This window comes from Rattus rattus, chromosome 17 (assembly GCF_011064425.1).
Source record: "Rattus rattus isolate New Zealand chromosome 17, Rrattus_CSIRO_v1, whole genome shotgun sequence".
Lineage (NCBI taxonomy): Eukaryota > Metazoa > Chordata > Mammalia > Rodentia > Muridae > Rattus > Rattus rattus.
The window spans coordinates 37,247,282-37,269,011 of NC_046170.1; the positions used below are offsets into that span (position 1 = coordinate 37,247,282).

Sequence of the window (21,730 nt, forward strand, 5' to 3'; positions counted from 1 at the left end):
TTCACTTCAGATCCCTGAGGATGGATAACAAGGTTGTGGCGGATTGGTGTAGCTGCTAGCATTCTTGGTTGTTAATACTCTGCTGCCCCTCTTCCCCCTCCCCTCCACTTGTTAAGGGCCAGGGGCAAGGTGAAACACTGTCGTATCAACCGGGACGGACGTCACTTTGTGCTGGGGACCTCTGCTTACTTTGAGAGCCTAGTGGAGCTCGTCAGCTACTATGAGAAGCACGCACTCTATCGCAAGATGAGGCTTCGCTACCCCGTGACCCCGGAGCTCCTGGAGCGATATAATATGGTAGGCTAACTTCCTTGCTAGTCATGTCACGGTCTACATCTTTAGATACGCAATGTGCATACATTTACATATATACTGTATGTCTGGGATAGGAGGTTCCGGGGATGCAGAATTGGCCACACCCCACAAAGACTCTGTCCCCATGCTGCCTGTAGTAGAGGTTGGGAGAAGTAGGCAATGCGCTAGAAAAGAAACGCAGACCATGTCAGATGGTGATATATGCTAAAAAGAAAGGGCTGGGACGGCATAGGAGTGTATGAAGAGACGGGGCAGTGGCTTGGAGTCTTCAAAGGTTCTGAGAAGATCTTACTGAGGAGTGAGCCATGCAAATATCTGGAGGAGAAAGGACAGCTGAAGCAAAAGCCTTGGGGGTGGTATACAGGCATGAAATACACCGTGCTCAGCCAGAGTAATGCTAAATGAGGATGGGGCTGAGAGGAAGGTTCATGTAGGGTCTGGTGGGCCACAGTAAGGCACTGGCTCTTATCCTGTACATTGGAGGGTAGATTGACTCTGAGGGCTGGCTAGTGTTACCTGTCAACTTGACACAGCCTAGAATCGGCAGGAGGAAGTCTTAGTGAGAAACTTCCTAGCTCAAGTTGGCCCATGGGTCATGTCTATGGCCAACTGTCTTGATTGTTTATTGATGTAGGAGGCCTAGCCCACCACGGGCAGCTCCATTCCCTAAGCGGTGAGTCCAGAACAGTATAAGGAAGGAGAAAGCTGGCTGAGATCAAATCAGAGAGAAGATATGTGTTTATTTTCTCTGTCCCAGACTTCACTCCCTCATGATGACGGGCTATCATCCTTTCTTCTCTTGTTTTTGGTCAGGATGTTTTAACACAGCAACAGAAATGAGACTAGGACCTAGGACCCTGTGTTTCAACCACCTTCCAAGGAGTATTTCCAAATTCTTCCTTGTGAAAATTTAGGCCCTAGAGGAGAAAGCACAGTGTGCCAGAGTGAGGTGTTTTGGTCAGCATGGGCTCCTTTGGGGCACACAAATCTTCATACAAGAGGAGAAGACGCTACAGTGGACAGGAGAGTGGTCAGGAGAGGCACTTTACCAGGACAAAAATGTGAGCCCAAACCCTGAAGTGAACAAATAGTTTCTGAGGAGATGGGGCAAAGCTGACAGCAGTGACTCTAGGTAGAGGGACAGGAGGGCTGGGGGACGGGCCAGGGGCCTTGGCAGTTGCCGCTGGCAAACATTTGCACATCTGTCCAGGAAAGGCCTCATTGATATGCCTGCCAGTCTTTTGAGCTGCTGCTGTGCTATCTTTGAACAGGAGATGCTGGTACCCTCTGGGTCAGGGTAGCATGCCTACAATTTCCAGGTTGCTTCCAAATTTGGGGGGAACATTTTGAATCTTCTTGCTCTCTCTACATCTGAGCTACAATCCCATGCGGTTCCAACTCTTCTTTCCAAAGAACAAGAAACCCCGAGGAAATCTGCGGCCCGGCTGTGGGCATAGGCCATTCTAGGAGCATGGGGTCCCATACTTCTTGTTTGGTTGGTGCTGGGGATGGAACCCAAGGCCTTGCACTTGGCAGGCAAACGCTTCTTCCACTGAACCACATTCCTCAAGCCCTTCCCATTGACCTTTCTTTGTCCTTCCTCTTTTTTCTTTCTTTCTTTCAGGAAAGAGACATCAACTCTCTCTATGACGTCAGCAGGATGTATGTGGACCCAAGTGAGATCAACCCTTCCATGGTACAGCACCAGTCCTACCCAGTAGAGTGAGAGGGGGACCCTGCTCCACCACTGGTCTCCATTACAGTTAGAGCGGGGAATATTCTGGAACATCTGAGTACAGCTAAAATTTCTTTTGAGTACCCGGTGATGGGCAGGATACCGTGTGGTTTCATGGAGGTTAATAGAATTCCATCCGGATGGAACCGAGTCTTGCTTGAGTCCCGAGTTTCAGTGAACCACCTTTGGGCCACACAGCTTCTAATTAAGAATCTTCCAAATTTCTTTTCCTGCTTGCCAACTGAGCCCGAGGCGCTTATGAATTATGTCTGGTTCGCTGACCTCCTCGCGAGGCCAGCGCTATCTCAGATTTCCACCCTGCCTCTGCCTCGTAGCTCCGTGTAGGTAAAGGTGGATTTTGCTTTTTGCCTGCAGCTCCGTCTCAAACTTAGTGGGGGAAGAACTAGAGCGAATTTTCTTTCTAGTACACAGGACTAGGGTGCGGCTCTCGCTGGTGGGCTCTGCTGAGATCTGGGACTCCATTCCTTTCCTTTCCTTTTCTTTTTTTTTTTTAAACAAATTTCAAATCCTCAGTGGATGTAAATTCAGAGCAGAGGCTTCAGAGTGAGGAGGCGAGGAGCAGAGTGGCTAACCAGTACGGACAGCTTTTCAGAGGGAAGGCTGTGCTGTGCTGAGGCCCTGCCCAGATGTACAGGTTTGGAACATTGCTTCAGCAGTCCCCCGGAAGAGTGTTGAGCTGACCTCCATCTTCCTCACAGGGTTATGAACTGTTTGCTCTGAAGGCCTCGTGTCTCTTTCCCTTCTAAACACAATTCCATGAATCAGGTCTACTGCCTCAAAGGAACGTCAGGCAGATGACAGGGGAGAGTGGATGACGTCACAGCCCCCACCTCCCAGTACTGGAGATGGAACCCAGGACCTCCCGTATGCCCGGGAGGATGATGGAGCCCTGAGGTGCATTTCCAGTGGCACCCAACCCCTTCTTGACTCTTTTTGTTGGAGAGACAGGGTCTAGATCAGTTGTTCAGGGTGACCTGGGTAAGTTCACAGAACCGGAAGGATAACATTTAAGATAACATGTAGTAACATGTAAGGTGTGTTGAAGACAAGAGTCCAGTATGTTCTAAGCACTTAGCCTTGGTCAGATCATAATTCCTGGCGCCAGCTACACAAAGCAGGTACCATTTTACTGGAGAGGAAACCGAAGTTAATCAGGTGACTCCAGGCACCCGGATTGGACGCCTGTCCTCTTGGCCTCACGGATATGCCCAGTTCCTACACGGCCACACAGTGGTTGGCTCATTTCTCACTAGTCCCTGAGGGCCTTTCTTGCTGCCCTAGAAAAGCAGCCTCTCTCTAACACCATTCAGTAGCACTTCTCTGTGCCGTGACTGTGCCTGTGCCTCCCTTTCACCATGAGCCTGGCTCTGGCTCTCATATCCAGAATGCCCACGAGTAATCCTGCCAGTCTCTGGTTGGAGTTCTCCATGGCAGAAGTTTCTAGAAGGCTGCATTACTCTTTATAGATTCTGATGGAGGATGGCATATACCTCGCAGTCACTGGCCCAGTTCTGGGCTCAGTGTCTTCCTGTATGGTCGGCTCTGGACCAGGTTCTTCATGTCTCTGTGCTCAGTTTTCTCATCTGTAAAATGGGCGTGACAGCACTACCTCCCTGTTAGGGTGGTTGTGAGGATTCAGGGAGCCACTGTCGGTTGAAAGGCTCAACCATGTTGGTGGCAGATACCTAAGAAATGCAGAGCCATAGGCATTTTTACTGTTGTGTGTGTTATTTCACTGAATTTTCTCAGGAACCCTGGGAAATATATAAAACTTTAATTACCATTTCAGTTGGGGAAATATGGAGGTTTAGTGGGCTCCAGCTTACACAGAGGAATGGGCAGAGCCACGGTCACAACTCCCACGGCTGACTCGGTATCTAGTCTCCGGGAAGTGGTTTTCCCCGAGTCCTGTCTCCTTTGTCAGGGAAGACAGAGAAGCCAAAGATCTAAGCAGGCTTAGATAATTTTAGAGATTTCTCTATTAGTATTTCTTTGCTGTGTGGGTTTTTTCCCCCCGCTCTTTATGTGTTTACTGTTATCAAGCGGCAGGCATCGAGAAAATTCAGGGCAAGTTTCACCCACATAAATTCTATCTTTCTTGCTGCTGCTCATACAGAGCCCAGCTTTTGTTGTTGTTGTTTGATTTGGGGAGGGGTGGGAGACATTGAGACGAGTCTCACTGTGTAGCTCAGGCAGGCTTAGAAATTCTATTCCCCCTGCCTTAGCGTCTTAAGCCCTGGAGTTATGGGTAGGCACCACTACATCTAGGTCCCCAGCACAACTAGAAAATAGTGTCTGAAATTCTAAACTTCTGGGAGAATCATTGAGAACAGCAGCTCTGGGGTGGGGGCCTTCTGTGTTTCTGATGTGGCTTAATCTAAGAGGTATTGAAATTAGCAATTGGCGTCTTTCTCCTGGTTAAGCCAATCTCTTCCACTTCCTGGTGGACTTTGCAGTTGGTTCCTATGCAATACCAACTCTCAGCAGCAGATGGCGCAGTAACCCCGGCCTCTGAGGTCTCTGGCTTCCTAATGAGAAGCTAACCTAATGGGTCCTGCTTCTGTCATCCACCTGCCCTTTTTCTTCCCGTTTCCCCCCAAAGCCTCAGAGGACTGTGAAAGCACTCTATGACTACAAAGCCAAGCGCAGCGACGAGCTGACCTTCTGCCGCGGTGCCCTCATCCACAACGTCTCCAAGGAGCCCGGGGGATGGTAAGGCTGATTGGGGATGGGCCTCTTGGAGGTGAACTTGACTGGTGGTCTCTTGTGGTGACCCTAAGGGGCTGGGTGGGGCTCTGAGCCCTCTCATCTCACATTCCAGACTGGATTGGTGCTGATTTGCCACTGAGGCTTCCCAAGGTTGCAGTTACTGTGCAGGCTCAAGACTATCTGTGATTAAAAGTAATAATACAAAAAACAAACAAACAAAAAAAAAAAACCAAAAAAACAAACAAAAAAAAAAAAAAAAAAAAAAAAAAAAAAAAAAAAAAAAAAAAAAAAAAAAAAAAACAAACAAAAAAAAAAAAAAAACCAAAAACAAAAACAAAAACCCCAGAAAACCAAACCAAAACAAAACAAAAACCCTAAAAGAAGTATGTGTACACATGTGTGCCTACTTGTCTGTATATGCACACATGTGTGCAGGCACCCAAAGGGTCCAGACGAGGACATCAACACCCTGGGAATATAGTTACAGAGGGTTGTAAGCCACCATGTGGGGGTGCTGGGACCTGAACCTGGGTCCTCTACAATAGCAGCAAGTGCTTTTAACCACTGAGCCATCTCTCCTGCCTCCCAAATTCATTTAAAAAGAAATCAGAAGACCCTCCTAATTCCAAGCTAGTTTTCACCTTGCTCCCCGACATCAAAGACATACGATGGCTAAGGGGACAAAGGAACCCAAAATTCTGTTCTAGTGAAAGACATGGGTATCAAATGTTCTGACTCCTGGTGACCTCAGCCCTGGTACACACACACAGCCACACAGGGCTTTTCATGGACCTGGTCTCAGAAGGCTAATTCTGGGCAGTAGCATCCTCCAATTGGCATTACCAAGGAGCCTCCCCTCTGGGTCTCTCGGCTTCAGGTGCTTTTCTTTTTTTCTTTCCACATTATCCTGTCTCTTTTTTTTTTCATTGGGGACCCAACCCAGGGAACTATCCTATCAGGCCAAATCCCCAACCCTACTTAGTCAGGGTGCCCAGTGGGGGCGGAGTATGTAAACCCCAGTGAGAACTAACCCAAGTCACACTGCTTTGTATCCTGGAGAAGATGCTGTCACGTCTCATGCTTCCCCATGGCTCTAATGTGAACATCCCCCAAATTCTAACTCTTGTCTTGAGATGACTTGAGAGACAGGGTGAAGTCATCTGGCAAGGGACGGGGGTAAATGACAGCTGCTCCTCATCTCTCTCTCTCTGACGGGCAAGACGGCCACTTCGCTGACTGCTTGTATCAGACTCCCCTGCCCCCCAAAACTAAACAGGGGCAGCCAATAGTTTTTGTCCCTGTAGAAACATGTTTAAGAGTGAAAGCAAGGTGGATATGAATAATTACATTGTCAGTAACAGTTATCAAGTTCTTGGTCCTGAAATCCAGGTAGTGCCTGAGTCTATGTTGATCCATAGAAAGGAAGGTGGTGTGGAGGGTGCAGAAAGGGCTGGCACTTGGCAGCCACACTGTGTCTGCTTAGACAGTGGTGGGCACAGGTGCCAGGGAGGCTCAGAGGAACAGCTGCAAAGGCTCCCTGGAGGAGAAGGTACAGTTGAGTCCTAGGTAGGTAGTAGGCTTGGTTAGTGGGCTAGCAGCCTGTTTGTGGCCTGGCAGCTAGGCAGTGCAGCGGGAGTAGTTTTGGGTCATGGAGCATCCCTGGGCTGAGACCCAGCGGGGCTGTGATGCCAGGCTCCTGAGGCTGGATCGTGTGGAATTAGGAAAGTTCCTATGTGGTATGGCTAGAGGTACTTTTGAAATGAGCCTTCTGGCTGCAGAAGGGGGCCCAGTACGTGGCCTTGAAAGCGTGAGACCCTGCGATCAGGAATGGACTTGGGGAAGTATAGACGTGTCCAGAGTGATCACAGCACACCTATTACAAATTATGTCATATGCTGCTGGTGCTGTAATGAGGGGTTGGGTGTGCCATTTTACCTGAGCCATGACAAGAACACTATCTTGGTGTGCTGGGCATAGAACCCAGGGCCAGTGCTTGACGGCTCAGCACCCCCCTTGGCCTCTCACTAGCAGATTCTAGGCAAGTGTCTGCTACTGAACTGCATGCTAAGCCAAGGATAGACACTATCATATGCCGGCTGTACACCAGATGCTGTTCGAAGCATTTGACATACAGTGACCTAGAAAGTCCTAATAAAACCTGAGGCAGCTCCAGCATTACCCCATTTTACAGATGTGGGGCCTGAGGTACAGAGCACCAGCATAGTCACTGAAGGAGCTGGAATTTCTCTTAAAGAAGTACCTGGATTTATTACTTTTACATTATGAATAAGCGTACGTGTCTGTGTTTGAACTCCTCCTGCCTCAGCGTCCCAGCCCGAGTTGTGGGTAGGCACCATTACATCCAGTACCTCAGCTACTCTTAAAAGATTGTCAAAGGTGTGTAGGCAGCTAACTAGGGGACCACCAGCCTATGGAGAGACAGTGACCAAGTCCCTAGCATGACTTGGAAATAGTGTCTGAACTTTTGGGAGAATCATCTTTGGGGAGGGGTTTCTGAGGTGTTGAGTACAGACTAACCTAAGAGCTTGTGTTGAGAGACCAGCCGTGTTGCGTTTAGTGGGTATGTGCCTTAGAGTGTAGTACCCACAGAGGCCAGAAGAGGGCAGAAGATCCCCCAGGAGCTGGAGTTGGTATGTCTCTCCAGCCCCAAGGAGCTAAGATTTCACTACAGGTCATTTGACTCTAGAACTACAGCCTTCCCACAAACGGGGTGGGCACCCTCCGAGAGGCCCTTGGTCCCTCTTAAAGCCCTGAAAACTTGGAGTTTGCATAGTGTTGCCGACACCAGAGAGGACCGAGTCCTTGATCATCTGACCACAAGTGTTTTTAAAAGGCATATGCTTCCTTCGAAATGCAGACCGCGATAGCCCCCTCAGGTCACTTGAGCACTCAGACCTGAGCCGGCTAAACCCTCGATGTCCGTGGTTCTCTGCAGGTGGAAAGGAGACTACGGGACCCGGATCCAGCAGTATTTCCCATCTAACTACGTTGAAGATATCTCGGCAGGCGATGCTGAGGAAATGGAAAAGCAGGTGTGTCTCCATCATGTGCGGCCCAGGCTTTGGAGGAGTCCCCTGAGCTGTCTCCGGGTGGTGGGGGTGGACGACATTTGACACGTACTTGTTGGGGTCTCCGCAGAGCTTGACACTGGAGCGGGCAGGGTGATGCAAAAATTGGGACCGGACCCAAGTTGCTGTGGGTAAAAGTCTTCGTGATGAGCCAGCTGTGTTTTAATCAGGCGGCGCCGGGCTGAGGCTTAGAAAAGCACAAGAGAATTCCCACTGGAGTGAAAGTGGCCAGACAGGGAATTTGTCCTCTGCTCAAAGCAATGTGCAAATGAAACACATTCAGTTTAGAGAGGCAGACATGCAGAACGTGCTTAGCATGAGCAAGGAACAGGGAAGCTGGAAGGTGAGACAGGGCCTTCTGGTGACTTTGCGAGCCAGACTTTAGTACCTAGCCACTGTGTGCCACAGTGCTCTTGGCGAGGGAAATGGCCACTCGAGTTCATCAGTTTGCCCCAGGGAAGAATCTATAATGTTTGTACATCCCTTTAGAGCCCTATCCCTGGTGGGGAGGTGGCTCTAAGGGTGGCAAGACAACTGGGGAGGGCTTCCCGAGGCAAGTAGTGTTTGAGTCTTAAAAGTGAAGCTGGTGTTTTTGTTTGTTGTTTTTTAAACCAAGAGATAGGCACAGGGTTGACACAGCCTAAGCCAGGGTGTAGCGATTGGAAGGCCGTTGTCCCCAGGAGGCTGGGGCAGGGACAGGGCTCTTCACTGCCTCTGTATGTCAGCATCTGCATGACGTCATCGAAAGCCTGGTAGAGAAGGTTGGGACAGCATAGCAATAGCAGCCTTCCCATCTCGGCTGGACCCCAGGACGCTTCATGTGTGCAGCAGGGTTATAATGGCTGCCGAGGTTGGCCCGACGAGGTTGGAAATCCTCAGACACCAGGCCACAGCTAGAGTTTTCCTCAGGACACGGGGAGCCACAGAAGGCCCTTGAGCTGCAGGAATCGCAGGCCAAGCGGCCTCATTTCACACGCACCTCAGACGAGGTCTCCGTAACGGGGTTTGAAATTGGTTTTGGAACTCACGAGGTGTGTTCTTCGTGGACTGGAAAACGCATCGCAGAGACAGTGGGTGCCTGCGTGCTGCCGTGTTCCTCCTTCACCCCCCCGCCAGTCGTCTCCGTGCCTTGGTAGAAGCGCCCTCCCCGTGGATGTTGTAATGAAAATGCATTTTAAGCAACTCCACAGGTAGTGGTGGCGCTAAACGGCACGTCTAGAAGCTGGCTCTCGCTTTATTATTTTGCTTATGACTACTGAGAATTGGGTCTTGTTTCTTCACAGATTATTGAAGACAACCCCCTCGGGTCTCTCTGCAGAGGCATATTGGATCTTAATACCTATAATGTGGGTATGTGTGCTGCTTTCTTAGCTCGACTCCAGCCCGCATCCACCCTGCCCTGCCAAGCCTGGCTTCAGGAGTATCCCTGGCAGGGAGGCGGCTGGCATGAGCCCTGTGCCTCCCAGACTTAGATGAGGCGGGGGCTGAGACCAAATGCATGTGGATCTATAGGTCCCCGATGGTGACGCCTGTTGCTACCATCTGCTAAGGCAGGACTGCCTGCTAAGGGGTGCCCGTGACTTAGCTGTTGTCATGCTGTCGATCAGCATCTGCCCTTGTGTCTGCCTTTCAGAGAGCTGGGCTGTTGATTGGTCAGGCTGTGGTGGAGCACGGGGTTGGGAGCGTCAGCTGCTAAGCTCCGGAGGCTTCAAGCCTGTCTCTCCTCACTAGATCTTAGCTCCTGTCCTGCCCTGGTCAGCGCGTGTGGCACCAGGGATGTGACGGAGCGTCCTGTGTAGAGATAGCCATGATTTGCACAGAGCTCTCTGTGTTCAGGGCCTGCCCACATCGAAGTGGGTATGTACATGGCAGCTTCCTGGGCTGTAGCTTCCTGTTGGCAGCTGTGGGTCCAAGCATAAAGCCCAAGCTCCCTTCATGGGGGCTCACTAATTCTTGAGCTGAGTCCTCTCTCCCAGGGAGGTCCGAGCATGATCCCCTTGGTTTCCCATGATAACGATTCCATGACCCCCACTCCCACCCCTTTCACCAGCACTTTCTTTCTGTCCCTGTTTTCTTTTTCCTTTCCCTTCCTGAGACTCTGGTAGGGAAGGTGGAAGGTTTTTGCACCACCACATGAGAAAAGTGGTAAGTCCCTGGCAATTCCTTGGATATACTGGGACTGATGGAGTCAATTCTCAGCTTTGTAGCTGATGGCCTGGGTTGCCCCCTCCCTGTATTGTCCTGTTAGAGGACATGGGGATGTCGCTCAGCAGTAGGGACTTGTCATCAGGGTGGGGCTGCCCTTCAGCTCTGCCAGTGTGACTTTCCAAATGTTGCCGTCGTCACCTTGAGCCTTAGTCTTGTCTCCTGTAGGATGAGTGTCACAGTGTCCCCACAAGGTTTGCTAAAGGATAAAAACCACCCATGTAGTCATTTCTGGGAACATCATCTCAGAGCTCAGAAAGCGCAGCCACCAGTACTGGGCAGATCAGGGTAACCTTCATGTTCCTCTCTATAATTTTCTTCCTTTCTCGACATCTGCCAGTCAGCCTTGGTGTGCCACAGCCTTCCTGAACTTTCTCCATCCTCATAGGTTGCTTCCTCAGTCTGGGTTTCCACACCCCATTGTCCTTCTCTTCTAGGGACATTGTTCCTTGGATTTAAGGTTTATCTTAGGTCTAGAAATAGTTGGTACAGCTTCAGAAATTACGTTTCTAAATGATGTTACATTCACAGGGACAGGAGCTTTTGACATATCTTTTCAGAGGATAACACTCAGCCCAGTACAAAGCTTTACCTATAACTTGTACAAAAAGGTTCAGACGATGCCTGCCAGAGGGCGGATGTCCCCATCAGCATGTGACTGTAGCTGTGGCAGCTTAGGTAGGGGCACTAGTGTGAGGTGTAGTCTCTGTGGCCACCTCAGGACTTCTCTTACCCTCTGTCTACAGTGAAGGCCCCCCAGGGGAAAAACCAGAAAGCCTTCGTCTTTATCCTGGAGCCTAAGAAACAGGGGGACCCTCCCGTGGAGTTTGCAACAGACCGTGTGGAGGAATTGTTTGAGTGGTTTCAGAGCATACGGGAGATCACTTGGAAGATCGACACCAAGGTGGGTCTAAGCGCACTGGGGATCGAGGTGCCTACCTGTCCCAGCCCATGCTGCCCGGGTGAGGCCAGGCACAGGCCATTGCTGTGTTTCATAGGGCCCTTCTGCATTCTAAACTCCGGGGCTGGATACAGGGGGTATTTTAGTGGTATCAGCTGGAATCTGGTGGCCAGTGATGACAGAGTTCTAACGTGGGGTGGGCAGGGTAAGAGGGGGCTGGACTTTGGGTTACAAATCTGGTCTTGACATTGTCTGGCTGTGTAGCTCAGAGTTGGAGGTGATCTGTCTCTCAGGATGTACGGACCAACCTAGATAATATCCCTGAAGCACTCAGCGTAGGATGCTGGAAGCCAGAGACCTCCTAGATGCTGACGGTCTTGTGAAAACATCCTGTTAGCCACTGCCCTGGCCAACGAAAGGCGGCAGAGTCTGGAGCAGTGTGAGAGGGTAGCTCTGTGTGAGAAAATGAGAAGTTAATCCTTATCTGATAGTACTATACAGTGCGTGTGGAGTGGCGCACTCCCTCCCCTGGTCCATGTATGTGGCCTGGGCCCTGAGGAGACAGCTGTCTGCACTGGGCTTTGCAAGGGTGAGCTGAGGCAAGGAGGAGGCTGCATACATTCAAAGGTATAGAGAAAGGAGGCTGCCATGGGGTCCACGGGGGGTTAGAGTACTGAGTCCTGTGGACCACCACAGTGTGGCTTTAGGAGAGGGGATTAGACAGGAGGCAGGGGCATAACGGGATGACAGAAGCTCCCTCTTCTGCTGTCAGGGTCTCCACTACCTCAGATTGACCTTGAACTCCCAAATTCCCCTGCCTCAGCCAGCCAAGCGCTGGGATTAAAGCCACGTTCCTCTGCTTGTGGGTCCTCGTTTATTATCTGTGCACATGTGCACACACTCGTACATACATGGAGGTATGAACTCCCGTGTGCGTGCATGGAGGCCAGAGGAGGGTGTTAGATACCATCTTCTATCACTCCTTCCCTTATTCCTTTGAGGCAGGCTGTCTCCCTCAACCTAGAACTTAGCTTGTGGGGGTCAGGCTGGCAACAGAAAAGCCCCTAGCAATCCCCCTGCCTTTCCCCACTGCCGTGTTGGAGTTGCAGGCCTGAAGGGCCACACCTGGCTTACGTGGGTGCTGGAAGCTGAACTCAGATACTCAGACGGTGGTAGGGTGAGCTGCGTTAACCACTGGGCCATCTCCCCAACTCATGCCTGTGTGACTTTAGAGAGCGGTGCCATCCTAGACTCTAAGCTCTGGGTGGGACCAGCATGATGGAGAGTCTTCAGAGAAGAAGCAGGTATTGTCTTCAGGACAGGAAAAACGCCCAACCCTGTGTGCCCGGGGGTGGTGGGGAGAGCTGTCCAGGTGAGCCGGAATGTGGTGTGGATGCTGCCTCAGCGCTGTAGCCTCAATGCTGTAATGTGTTCATCTCCACAGGAGAATAACATGAAATACTGGGAGAGGAATCAGTCCATTGCTATTGAGCTCTCTGACTTGGTTGTGTACTGCAAGCCGACTAGCAAAACCAAGGACCATTTGGGTAAGTGTCCTGGAAGACCCTTCCCGGGAAGCTCTGGTGTCCGCTGAGTCGAGTGCTGTCAGGACAGTGCGTGGAGCATACCCTTCGCTTCCTGACGGATCCAGGCAGAAACCCTTTCGGTATCCCATAGCCAAGATGTCGGTGGTTCTAAGTAAGAAACCATAAAACGCCAAGAAGGAAAGGCTGTGGGGAAGATCGGGTCCCTTTTGATCCTCTCTGTAGCGCTGGGTACCGCCAAGGGCAGGAGGTACCAATTAAGGTGTGACTGTCGTGCCCCTTAGGTATCTTTGTGTGTGTTGGTTACTTCCCCCATGGTCATGCCAAGAGGCCAGCCTGATCCAGACAGCTCCTCACCGAGACTCTCTGTCTATGTGATTCTAGGTCTTGTCAAGTTGACAATTAGAACTACCCATCATGGTGGGTGTTGGGTACGTAGGCCAGAGCCTTGTTTGAGATAGGCTCTGTCACCTTGGACTCAGCAAGCAGGCGATGCTGACCAGTGAGCTCTGGGGAATCCTCCTCCAAGCCTGCATACTGGAACTACAAGTGCACAATGCCACACCTGGCTTTTTTTTTTTTGTTTTGTTTTTTCATTAGTAACTTGTGGATTCAAACTCAGGACCTCCGGCTTACATAGTTGGCCACCACCCTCTCTCTTCAGGGTCTTTTCGAGAGAGTCCTGGTTTCTTTTTTGTCACCTGGGTCTTCTGCCATCACATCCAGCAGCAAGGGGGGCCCTCTCCTCTGTCGTAGTCAGTGTGCTGTTGCTGTGAAGAGATATAACCTTGGCAACTCTTACAGAGGAAAGCATCTAACTGGAGACTTGCTTACAGGTTCAGAGGTGTAGTCCGTTGTCATCAGGGTGGGAAGTGTGGCGGGATGCAGGCAGGCATGGTGCTGGATAGGGAGCAGAGAGTTCTATATCTGGATCCACAGGCAGCAGGAAGACAGAGAGAGCTACTGGGCCAGGCTTAGGCTCTCGAAACCTCAAAGCCCACTCCCTTCCTTCAACAAGGTCACACCTATTCCAACTTGGGCACATCTCTGAAGAGTGCCACTCTCCGGTGACCAAGCATTTAAATCTATGAGCCTATGTTGGCCCATTCTCATTCAAATCATCATATCCTCTCTGCAGAAAATCCTGACTTCCGGGAAATTCGCTCTTTTGTGGAGACAAAGGCAGACAGCATTGTCAGGCAAAAGCCCGTCGATCTATTGCGATACAACCAGAAGGGCCTGACCCGTGTCTACCCCAAGGGACAGAGAGTTGACTCTTCCAACTATGACCCCTTCCGTCTGTGGCTGTGTGGCTCCCAGATGGTGGCGCTCAATTTCCAGACTCCAGGTAAAGGATGAAGGTAGCAGCCTGTGCAGGCCAGGCAGTGGCCCTGTCATGGCCAGCAACGTCACCGGGGCAGCTAGTGGGATGTGGTTGTTCCTGAACCAAGTGACTGGGCGTCCCAGTCAAGGCTGAACTTGCTGGTTAGTGCAAAGCTCTAGGGACTAACAAAGGGGACAGTGGCGGAAGCAGACTCTGTGACCACAAGTGACAGAGGTATTATCTTTCTGGTTTAGGAAGGGACCATAATAGCTTATTGAACTAGTAAGTGTTGCTTTTAAAGCAAAATCTCAAACATCCGATTTACCAAATGAAAGCTCGAGAGTTAGTAGCTGTAGTGAAGGCCTCCGAGCTCAGAGAGGCAGAGAAAGCATCCAGCTGACCTTCCCACGCCACTGATGTCCCAAAAGGAAAAGGCTCCTTCTCCCCGCTGTCTTAAATACCCCATCAACTTAAAAACCCTCCTTTCTGTCTCCTGGGTTTTCTTATGTTCACCCCCTGTCAGCTGGTTGCTTGCTCTGCCTCTTGACCTATGGTTGACATGATTTAGTCCTCTTTGTCCAAAGTTCTTGGGTTAAAGGTGTGTGCTAGAGCTGAGCCACATCACAACAAGAAAAAGGTTTTCCAGTTCACAATCTCAGGGTTCACCGTGTGATCAAATAAACCCGCAACAGGTGAGTCTCAGAGGGGCTGGATCCAGGCTTTCGGTGGCTGCCTTGCCCCTTCCTCTTTGTGTGCTTTCTCTCCAAGTTTCACTCTCTAGAAACATATAGTAGGGGAAACCCATGCGCACAAACTTTAGACCTCGCATCCTGTGGGCCTGTTGGTTTGCTTGTTTATTTTTTCTTATTTAACAACTGCCCCCAACCCAGCTCTAGGAATCTGTAGGTCAGGTCCCATCCCTGTCTCCTGGAAACTTGTTCCCAGGTGTAGGTGCACGGCTGTGGGGTAGACCTCTCCTACTCCTGGGGCGTTTCCCAAGATGCTGGCGTTTTGATACTGCTCCCCCAGCCCCACCCCCAGCCCTGGGACCACTGGGCACCTGTATCCTGTGGCACTTACTCCAGTTCCTCCTCTAGCCTGGTGAGCATGGGCACACCCCTCCGGTGTAGGTCCCTACTGTAATTTCCTGAAGCTCTTTTGCTCTCTCTTTGCACATCAGGTGAGAAAACTGACGTTCAATTGTAGTTACAGTTTCCGACTTTGCTCTTTGGGTGACATTAGCTCTTTCCCCTCACCGACCCAAGGGAGGTTTACTTCAGTTTCCCTGCAAAGTGGTTGGTGCTCTTTGTTTCCCACCGAGCTGGACTTTTACTTACAACTCTAGACATCTGCCTGTCGTTTGAACGGAGATGAACTTTAAAACATTTATTACTGTGTGTGTATGTGTGGGTGTGTTTGCCAGGGCCCACATGTGAAGGCCAGAGGACAGGGCATGTATGCCGTGGAACATGCACGGAGGTCAGAGGAACAGGGCGTATATACCATGCACACATGTGTGGAGGATGGAGGACAGGGTGCTTATGTCATGGCACACATGTGGAAGTCAGATGATAGGATGTGTGTCATAGCACACACACCATCTAAGATCGTTTCCTGGTGTCGGATTCTTTTCTAATGCTCCCCATGTTTCCTTGGAGTCAGATGTCTCTTTGGAACAGCTTCCCCGAGTCATCACAGGAAGGTCACGTAGTCGGTGCCCATGAGCGCCAGGAGCTGGTGTTCCCTGGCTGCCCCATAGCACCCCTCTGTTCTCTTTTCAGACAAGTACATGCAGATGAACCATGCACTGTTTTCGCTCAATGGGCGGACAGGTTACGTCCTGCAGCCCGAGAGCATGCGGTCTGAGAAGTATGACCCGATGCCCCCGGAGTCCCAGAGGAAGATCCTGATGACACTCACTGTCAAGGTAGAGGGGGCAGGTGGACGGGGCTCCCTGGCGCTGAGGGCACTCGTGCCTCTGTTAAGCCAGCACCACAGGCTTATGTGGTTCACCCTGGGATCACCCTGGGCTGAAAACCCTCGTGTCACTTGTTCTACTCTGGGTGTGACATGCACTTGGGGATCATGGGAAGTCAACCTCTGGCCAAGAGGAGAGTTCATTTCCTGTTTGCCTTAGAAAGGTCAGAACTTGCTCTTTCCCTCAGTCTGTCTGTCTCTCTCTTTCCTCCATTCTCTCTCTCTCTTGCTTTTTGAGACAAGGTTTCTCTGTGTAGCCCTGGCCATCATGGAACTTGCTATGTAGACTAGGCTGGCCTCAAACTCAGAGATCGGCCCACCTCTGCTCTCTGAGCACTGGGACTAAAGATGTGCCCGGCACGAGCTTTTCTAGATTCATCCAGTCCTTGGCATGGAGAGAGAGATCCATCCTAAGATCCAGAAAGTTAAAATGGGATGGGCTAGCATGTAACTTGGTTTTTGCAGTGCTTGTCCAGTGTGCATGAAGCCCTGGGAGAACCAGGGAGACAGAGATAGGATTGTCATGAGGGTGAGGCTGGCTTTCTCTATATAGCAAGTCTGAAACCAGCTTAGGGTAAATGAATGAGACTTCATTTTAGAAAAGTAAAACAAAGTATTTAACGAAGTATTTATAAGGTCCTTAGTAAAGAAGGGTCAATTATAAACAAACCACCCCACTGTCTTCTGTCTGGGAAATCCAGTGTCAAGGTACCCATGTAGCTGGGCTTTAGGTGAGACTCCTGGTGAACCACATGGCCTGGGAACCACTACCACATTTGGTCAGCAAATATGGTGGGCTGGGTCAGCATCTATTCATGCCTCTGAGAGTGGTGGCAGCTTCTCCACTGAATAAGGGTAGCTTTGATCGTGTACGGCCTGACTCTAGCGTCCCGAAAAATCCATGAAACACTACTGTGCGGTTCAAATTCAACCCTCCCAGGGCAGATCCGGGAGAAATTCCAACCCTTTCCTTCTGTGTCCCAGGTTCTTGGTGCACGCCACCTCCCTAAACTAGGGCGGAGTATCGCCTGTCCCTTTGTAGAGGTGGAAATCTGCGGGGCGGAGTACGACAGCAACAAATTCAAGACGACGGTTGTGAGTAAGTAGCTGATGATTCCCGTCTGTGTGAGCGTGTCCAGGCAGTGAGGAGGTGGCTTCCTCAGTCATTCCCCCGACTTAGGGTTTGAGACTAGTATATTCTCTCTCTGAACCTGTGCTCATTAGCTCAGGTACTCTGGCTGGCCAGCAGGCTACAGGAATCTGCCAGTGTCTCCTGGTGCCTTACAGACCGGTGCTTGGCTTTACACGGAACTGGGGTCTACACTCAGGCTGTCCTGTTTACTGTGGCAGGCACTGCTGGTCTTTTTAAAGGTTAAGAGAGCAGACTGTGACATTGGGTTATAGCTCCTTGGTGATTTTTATAATCAACTTTTGCTGTTGTGTGTGTTTTTCCTTTCCGAGCTTCAGCCTGTGGTTGGGGAAACAGGGCCACTTGCCCAGGGAACAACTTGGGTACAGGCCAATTCAACTGGCCTTTTTTATAGGGTGGCAGGTTTGGTCTGTGTTTTGCCTTACAAGGCTGGTCCTCCATGAGAACTCCCAACATGCTTCAGAGACCCCCTAGCCCACTGTCTTCCTCAGGACAAAGGGGTGCTCTAGCTAACACGTGCTCTCCTCACCTCTTTTTTTGGTCCTCTCCCTCTGACTTCCACTCTATCCCAGGAGGTGAGACAGGTGAGGTCTCATGTTGCTTTGTTCATGGAAGGCTGGCCTGTAGCAGAATTGCTCCCTGTGAAAGAAATAACGAAAGCTAACCCTTCAGGGATTCTTTGGCCTGGGTGTAGATGCGAATTCATTTGCGAGTTTGTGGAGGGGTTCAAGCAGAGGCTGGCTTTCCCTGAGAAGGTAGGGCACAAGCATCAGTAACAAGTTTTGGTCTCTTTCCAGATGACAACGGCCTCAGCCCTGTCTGGGCTCCAACTCAGGAGAAGGTGACATTTGAAATTTATGACCCAAACCTTGCGTTCCTACGCTTTGTGGTCTACGAAGAGGACATGTTCAGTGACCCCAACTTCCTGGCTCATGCCACATACCCCATTAAAGGCATCAAATCAGGTAAGGAACATGAGCAGAGGTGTTTAGTTTGGGGGAGCCAAGTTCTTTGGTCCGTGCTGCTGGCTGTGAAAGGAACACACCAACATCTTTCCTGGTTTAGGCACAACAAAGCCTTATTTAGCCCAGGGGTGGGGAAAGTGGAGAAAGGCTGAGTCCCTTCAACTTGGGCATCTTTGAGGAAACCATTAGTGTTAGTCTAACCTCAATTTCCTTTTGAGATGCCTTGGGCATTTGTCTTCATCAGCCGATTGGAGGAATATGTTCTAATACAAGCCATGCATGTCCTTGGCCTGCGTCATAAGGCCCTGAGCATCCACAGGGTCCAATTCTCCTAAGCAGATCACATATGAACCCATAAATGTGGGCATCTCTCAGGTTCCAATCACAGAAGCTTCTCTTCCCAGGAGGCTGTAATAAATACAGAGAGGAGGAGACTATGAGGGACTTAGATCTAGATAGGACATTATATTACCTCCCTCCCAAAAAGCTCAGGGAGCATTGAGGCAGAGGGAACAGAAAGGTTACCAGAGCTACAGAGGTACACACAGTCTATGAGACCAGTACGAGAACAAGCCAGCCCAAATCACAGCCCAGATTCGGGGAGGGCTCATTAAGTCCCACTCCATGATGAGGAGCTGTTAACAACCAATGGCTGCTGGGAGAGGGAGTGTCCCATCTTCTTCAGGGATTCAGCCCCTGAGAGGCTAATCCAGGAGATGGTCCCACGCCTATGCATTAAGTGTACTCAGTGGGTTTAAAAGAAGAATGCATGACATTGGGAGAGGAAAGCGGTGCTGAGGAGATGGATTTGACCAGAGCACACTATATACAGATGTGAAATTCTCAAACAATAAAAACCATGAAACAACAAAACCCACTCGACTAAATTTTTCCAGGGCAGCTAAGACAGTGTCTTGTGAGACCTGGGGTTTCTCTTAGGGTTTTACTGCTGTGAACAGATACCATGACCAAGGCAACTCTTACAAGGATATTTAATTGGGGCTGGCTTACAGGTTCAGAGGTTTAGTCCATTATCATCAAGGTGGGAGCATGGCAGCACCCTAGCTGGCTGGCTGGCAGGCATGGCGCTGGAAGAGCTGAGAGCTCTACATCTTCATCTGAAGGCTGTTAGCAAAATACTGGCTTCCAGGCAGCTAGTATATGAGGGTCTTAAAGCCTACACCCACAGTGACACGCCCACTCCAACAGGGCCCTACCTTCTAATAGTGCCACTCCCTGGGCTAAGCATATGCAAACCATCACAATGGCCATCCTCCTGCGGGATAGTTTCTCTCAGGACCTTCCTCCTTGGATTTTACATTTAACCTAACATGCAGACCAGCAATGTGGTGGATTTCTTACTTTCTTTTCTACGGCATTGCTGATTCATGAGGCAGACACACCGTAGATCCTTCTAGATTCCCCAGGAGGTCACTATTCCCCTGTTTCCCAGAGCAGTCATTTTTCAAGAGAAAGAAATTACTATCATTTTTCGTCATTTATATCAAATTACCGTCTTTTGATGTTTGGAAGCGCTGAACTGGGTCTTTTGAACACTTGGATCACGCCACCCCTTCTGTTATATGGAGTCTCTCAGCTTCTGTAGCCATTTCTCTCACTCCCTGCTAGATGCATTTCCAACCAGCAGATGCCTTAGGGGCTCCTGTTTGAAAATGCTGGTTTCTGGGTCCACCGTGGGATGTTCCAATTCAGCCCAGGGTGGCGCCCCGGAATCAGCCTGTGTTATGGCCGGCACCCAGGGAGAACCGAGGCAGTGCTGAGCAAAGGAGGCTGGCCCCCAAACTCCAGAGTAGGAGTCTGGGTAAATGTTTAAAGCCTCAGATTTCTAGTTAGCAATTTAGAAATAACATTTGAGTATGTCAGACAATAACAAACACTCCTTGATGGGTAACACACGGCAGGAGACTTTAAAGCCAGCACCCGAGCTGTTGGACTCTGACTTACTATGTGCTTTTTCAGACTAGCCCAGCAATCAGGGTTCAGAAATGATGCTGCCTCCCTCCCATCAAGAAAAGTGAATCTTTGCAGTTCTGGTCTTAATGACCTCACGTCATTAAGGAACCAGGGCCAGCCCGTTCCTGGACCGTCTTGCTCCTCCCCTGACCCTATCATCCTTTGGAAGATGGGGGAGGTGTCCTCAGGATGCAGTCAAGAGCTCACGGCACACTGACTTTCCTTACTGGTAGGGAAAACAATTCTCCCAAAATGAATGAGCTTGGGGATTGAAAAGAAAAGAAAAAACCCAACAAGGAAACATGGAGGTGGGTTAATAATGGGAGCCTCCACCCCGTTCTAACTAGGAGATAATCACAGCACGGCTGTTCTCCCTCTCCTTGCAGGCTCCTGGCGTATCTATATTCATGAGAGGCAGGAAATAAAATGAATAGTCCTTTTGTGCAGATGGCTTCCACGGCCGTCGAAACTCGAAAATAAACTTTGCCCATTGTTAAGATGGCTGCACTTAAGCTTTCAAACAGGCTGGGCCCGGCTCAAGAGGGAGAGGAGGAACTTACTGTACTCAGCTACCTTAATTTCCTTTTCTTTAATCCTTACAGTAATCCTGTGAGCTCGCGCTCTCTCTCTCTCTCTCTCTCTCTCTCTCTCTCTCTCTCTCAATAATTTTTACTTTTAAAATCTGAGCACGTTGGGCCCTGGAGATGTGAATTCACTCATCCAAGGTCACAGGCTGCCACTTGCCCCTTGTTTTTCCTTCTCTGTAGACTGTCCTTGAGGGGCCTCTTATTTCAAGTGGGCATTTAAAGCCCCCAGTGCAGACCTTCCTTCACTTCCCTTCTCCGTGTGAAACAAACAAAAACTAAAAATAATACAATTTTCATGGTTGGTGAAACTGAGAAATAGCTTGGCTCTAGTCCACGAGTGGCTTCCCAGAGTTGGGCGGTAAGAAGTGTGAGGGACCACGGGCAGAACCCATTCTTGCCAAGAGATACACCATCAGTCAGTCCTGCCCTATAGCTGGAATCCACTGCTACCTGGCATTGTCCTGGACCACTCCTGGATACCTTGAGGTCTTTTATTCTACCAGTCCATTAACGTTAAACTGTCCTCAGGTCAGCCCATGAGAGGCACAGAATCTGTGTCTTAACAGGGTTCACCAGGTGCTAGAGCTACGGAGTCTGCACTTGCACCTTAATGGGAGTCACAAACTATATTAGCCTGGACTAGTATTGTGCTAGACTGCAGTCTGTGATTATCAACCCAGCAGAAGCTAGAGCAGCCAACAAACCAAGCACTGCCTAAAAATCTCATCATCCATTAGGTGGAAATAGGTCAGACGATTTCAGTACAGCAGTATTTAATGAACTCAGAATGTCCCCCAAATGCTACAGGGCAAGGGTGTTGCTGGATGGGAGGGAATGTGGCCTGAGAGTTTTATACCCATCCCAACTATCACATATCTATAAACTCAAAGGACGGATCCCTTTAAAACGTACAGTTGGGGATTCTGTGTTACATGAGCACAGGAGAACAGAGCCAGGTAACTAAGACAGTCACAAGGAAGTTCAGTAAAGAAGACAAGGAATTGATTTCCTTGATATGTTTGAGCTGGGCAGGGGTGGTGTATGCCTTTAATCCCAGCACTTGGGAAACTGAGTTTGAGGCCAGCCTGGTTTACATAGCGAGTGCCAGGATAGCCGGGGCTGATATACAGAGAAACCCTGTCTTGATACAACACCACCCAAAGACAAATCAACAGTGAAACAATATTTGAACATTTCCTGCAAATGGAATTTTTTTTTTAATCAAAGACCAAAC

The 21,730-nt window shown here is 50.0% G+C and overlaps 1 protein-coding gene across 1 annotated transcript in view; it reads left to right on the forward strand.

The window, feature by feature from the left end:
- The window catches only part of Plcg2 (phospholipase C gamma 2), an 81,576-nt gene that overhangs the window by 43,893 nt on the left and 15,953 nt on the right, over positions 1 to 21,730 (forward strand). Inside the window, exons 18-28 of the mRNA XM_032887542.1 lie at positions 117 to 297; positions 1,940 to 2,011; positions 4,674 to 4,783; positions 7,737 to 7,833; positions 9,153 to 9,219; positions 10,821 to 10,978; positions 12,420 to 12,522; positions 13,658 to 13,867; positions 15,625 to 15,770; positions 16,805 to 16,919; positions 17,768 to 17,935. Coding sequence (XP_032743433.1) covers positions 117 to 297; positions 1,940 to 2,011; positions 4,674 to 4,783; positions 7,737 to 7,833; positions 9,153 to 9,219; positions 10,821 to 10,978; positions 12,420 to 12,522; positions 13,658 to 13,867; positions 15,625 to 15,770; positions 16,805 to 16,919; positions 17,768 to 17,935 — 1,427 coding nt within the window. The remainder of the gene's footprint in view (positions 1 to 116; positions 298 to 1,939; positions 2,012 to 4,673; positions 4,784 to 7,736; positions 7,834 to 9,152; positions 9,220 to 10,820; positions 10,979 to 12,419; positions 12,523 to 13,657; positions 13,868 to 15,624; positions 15,771 to 16,804; positions 16,920 to 17,767; positions 17,936 to 21,730) is intronic.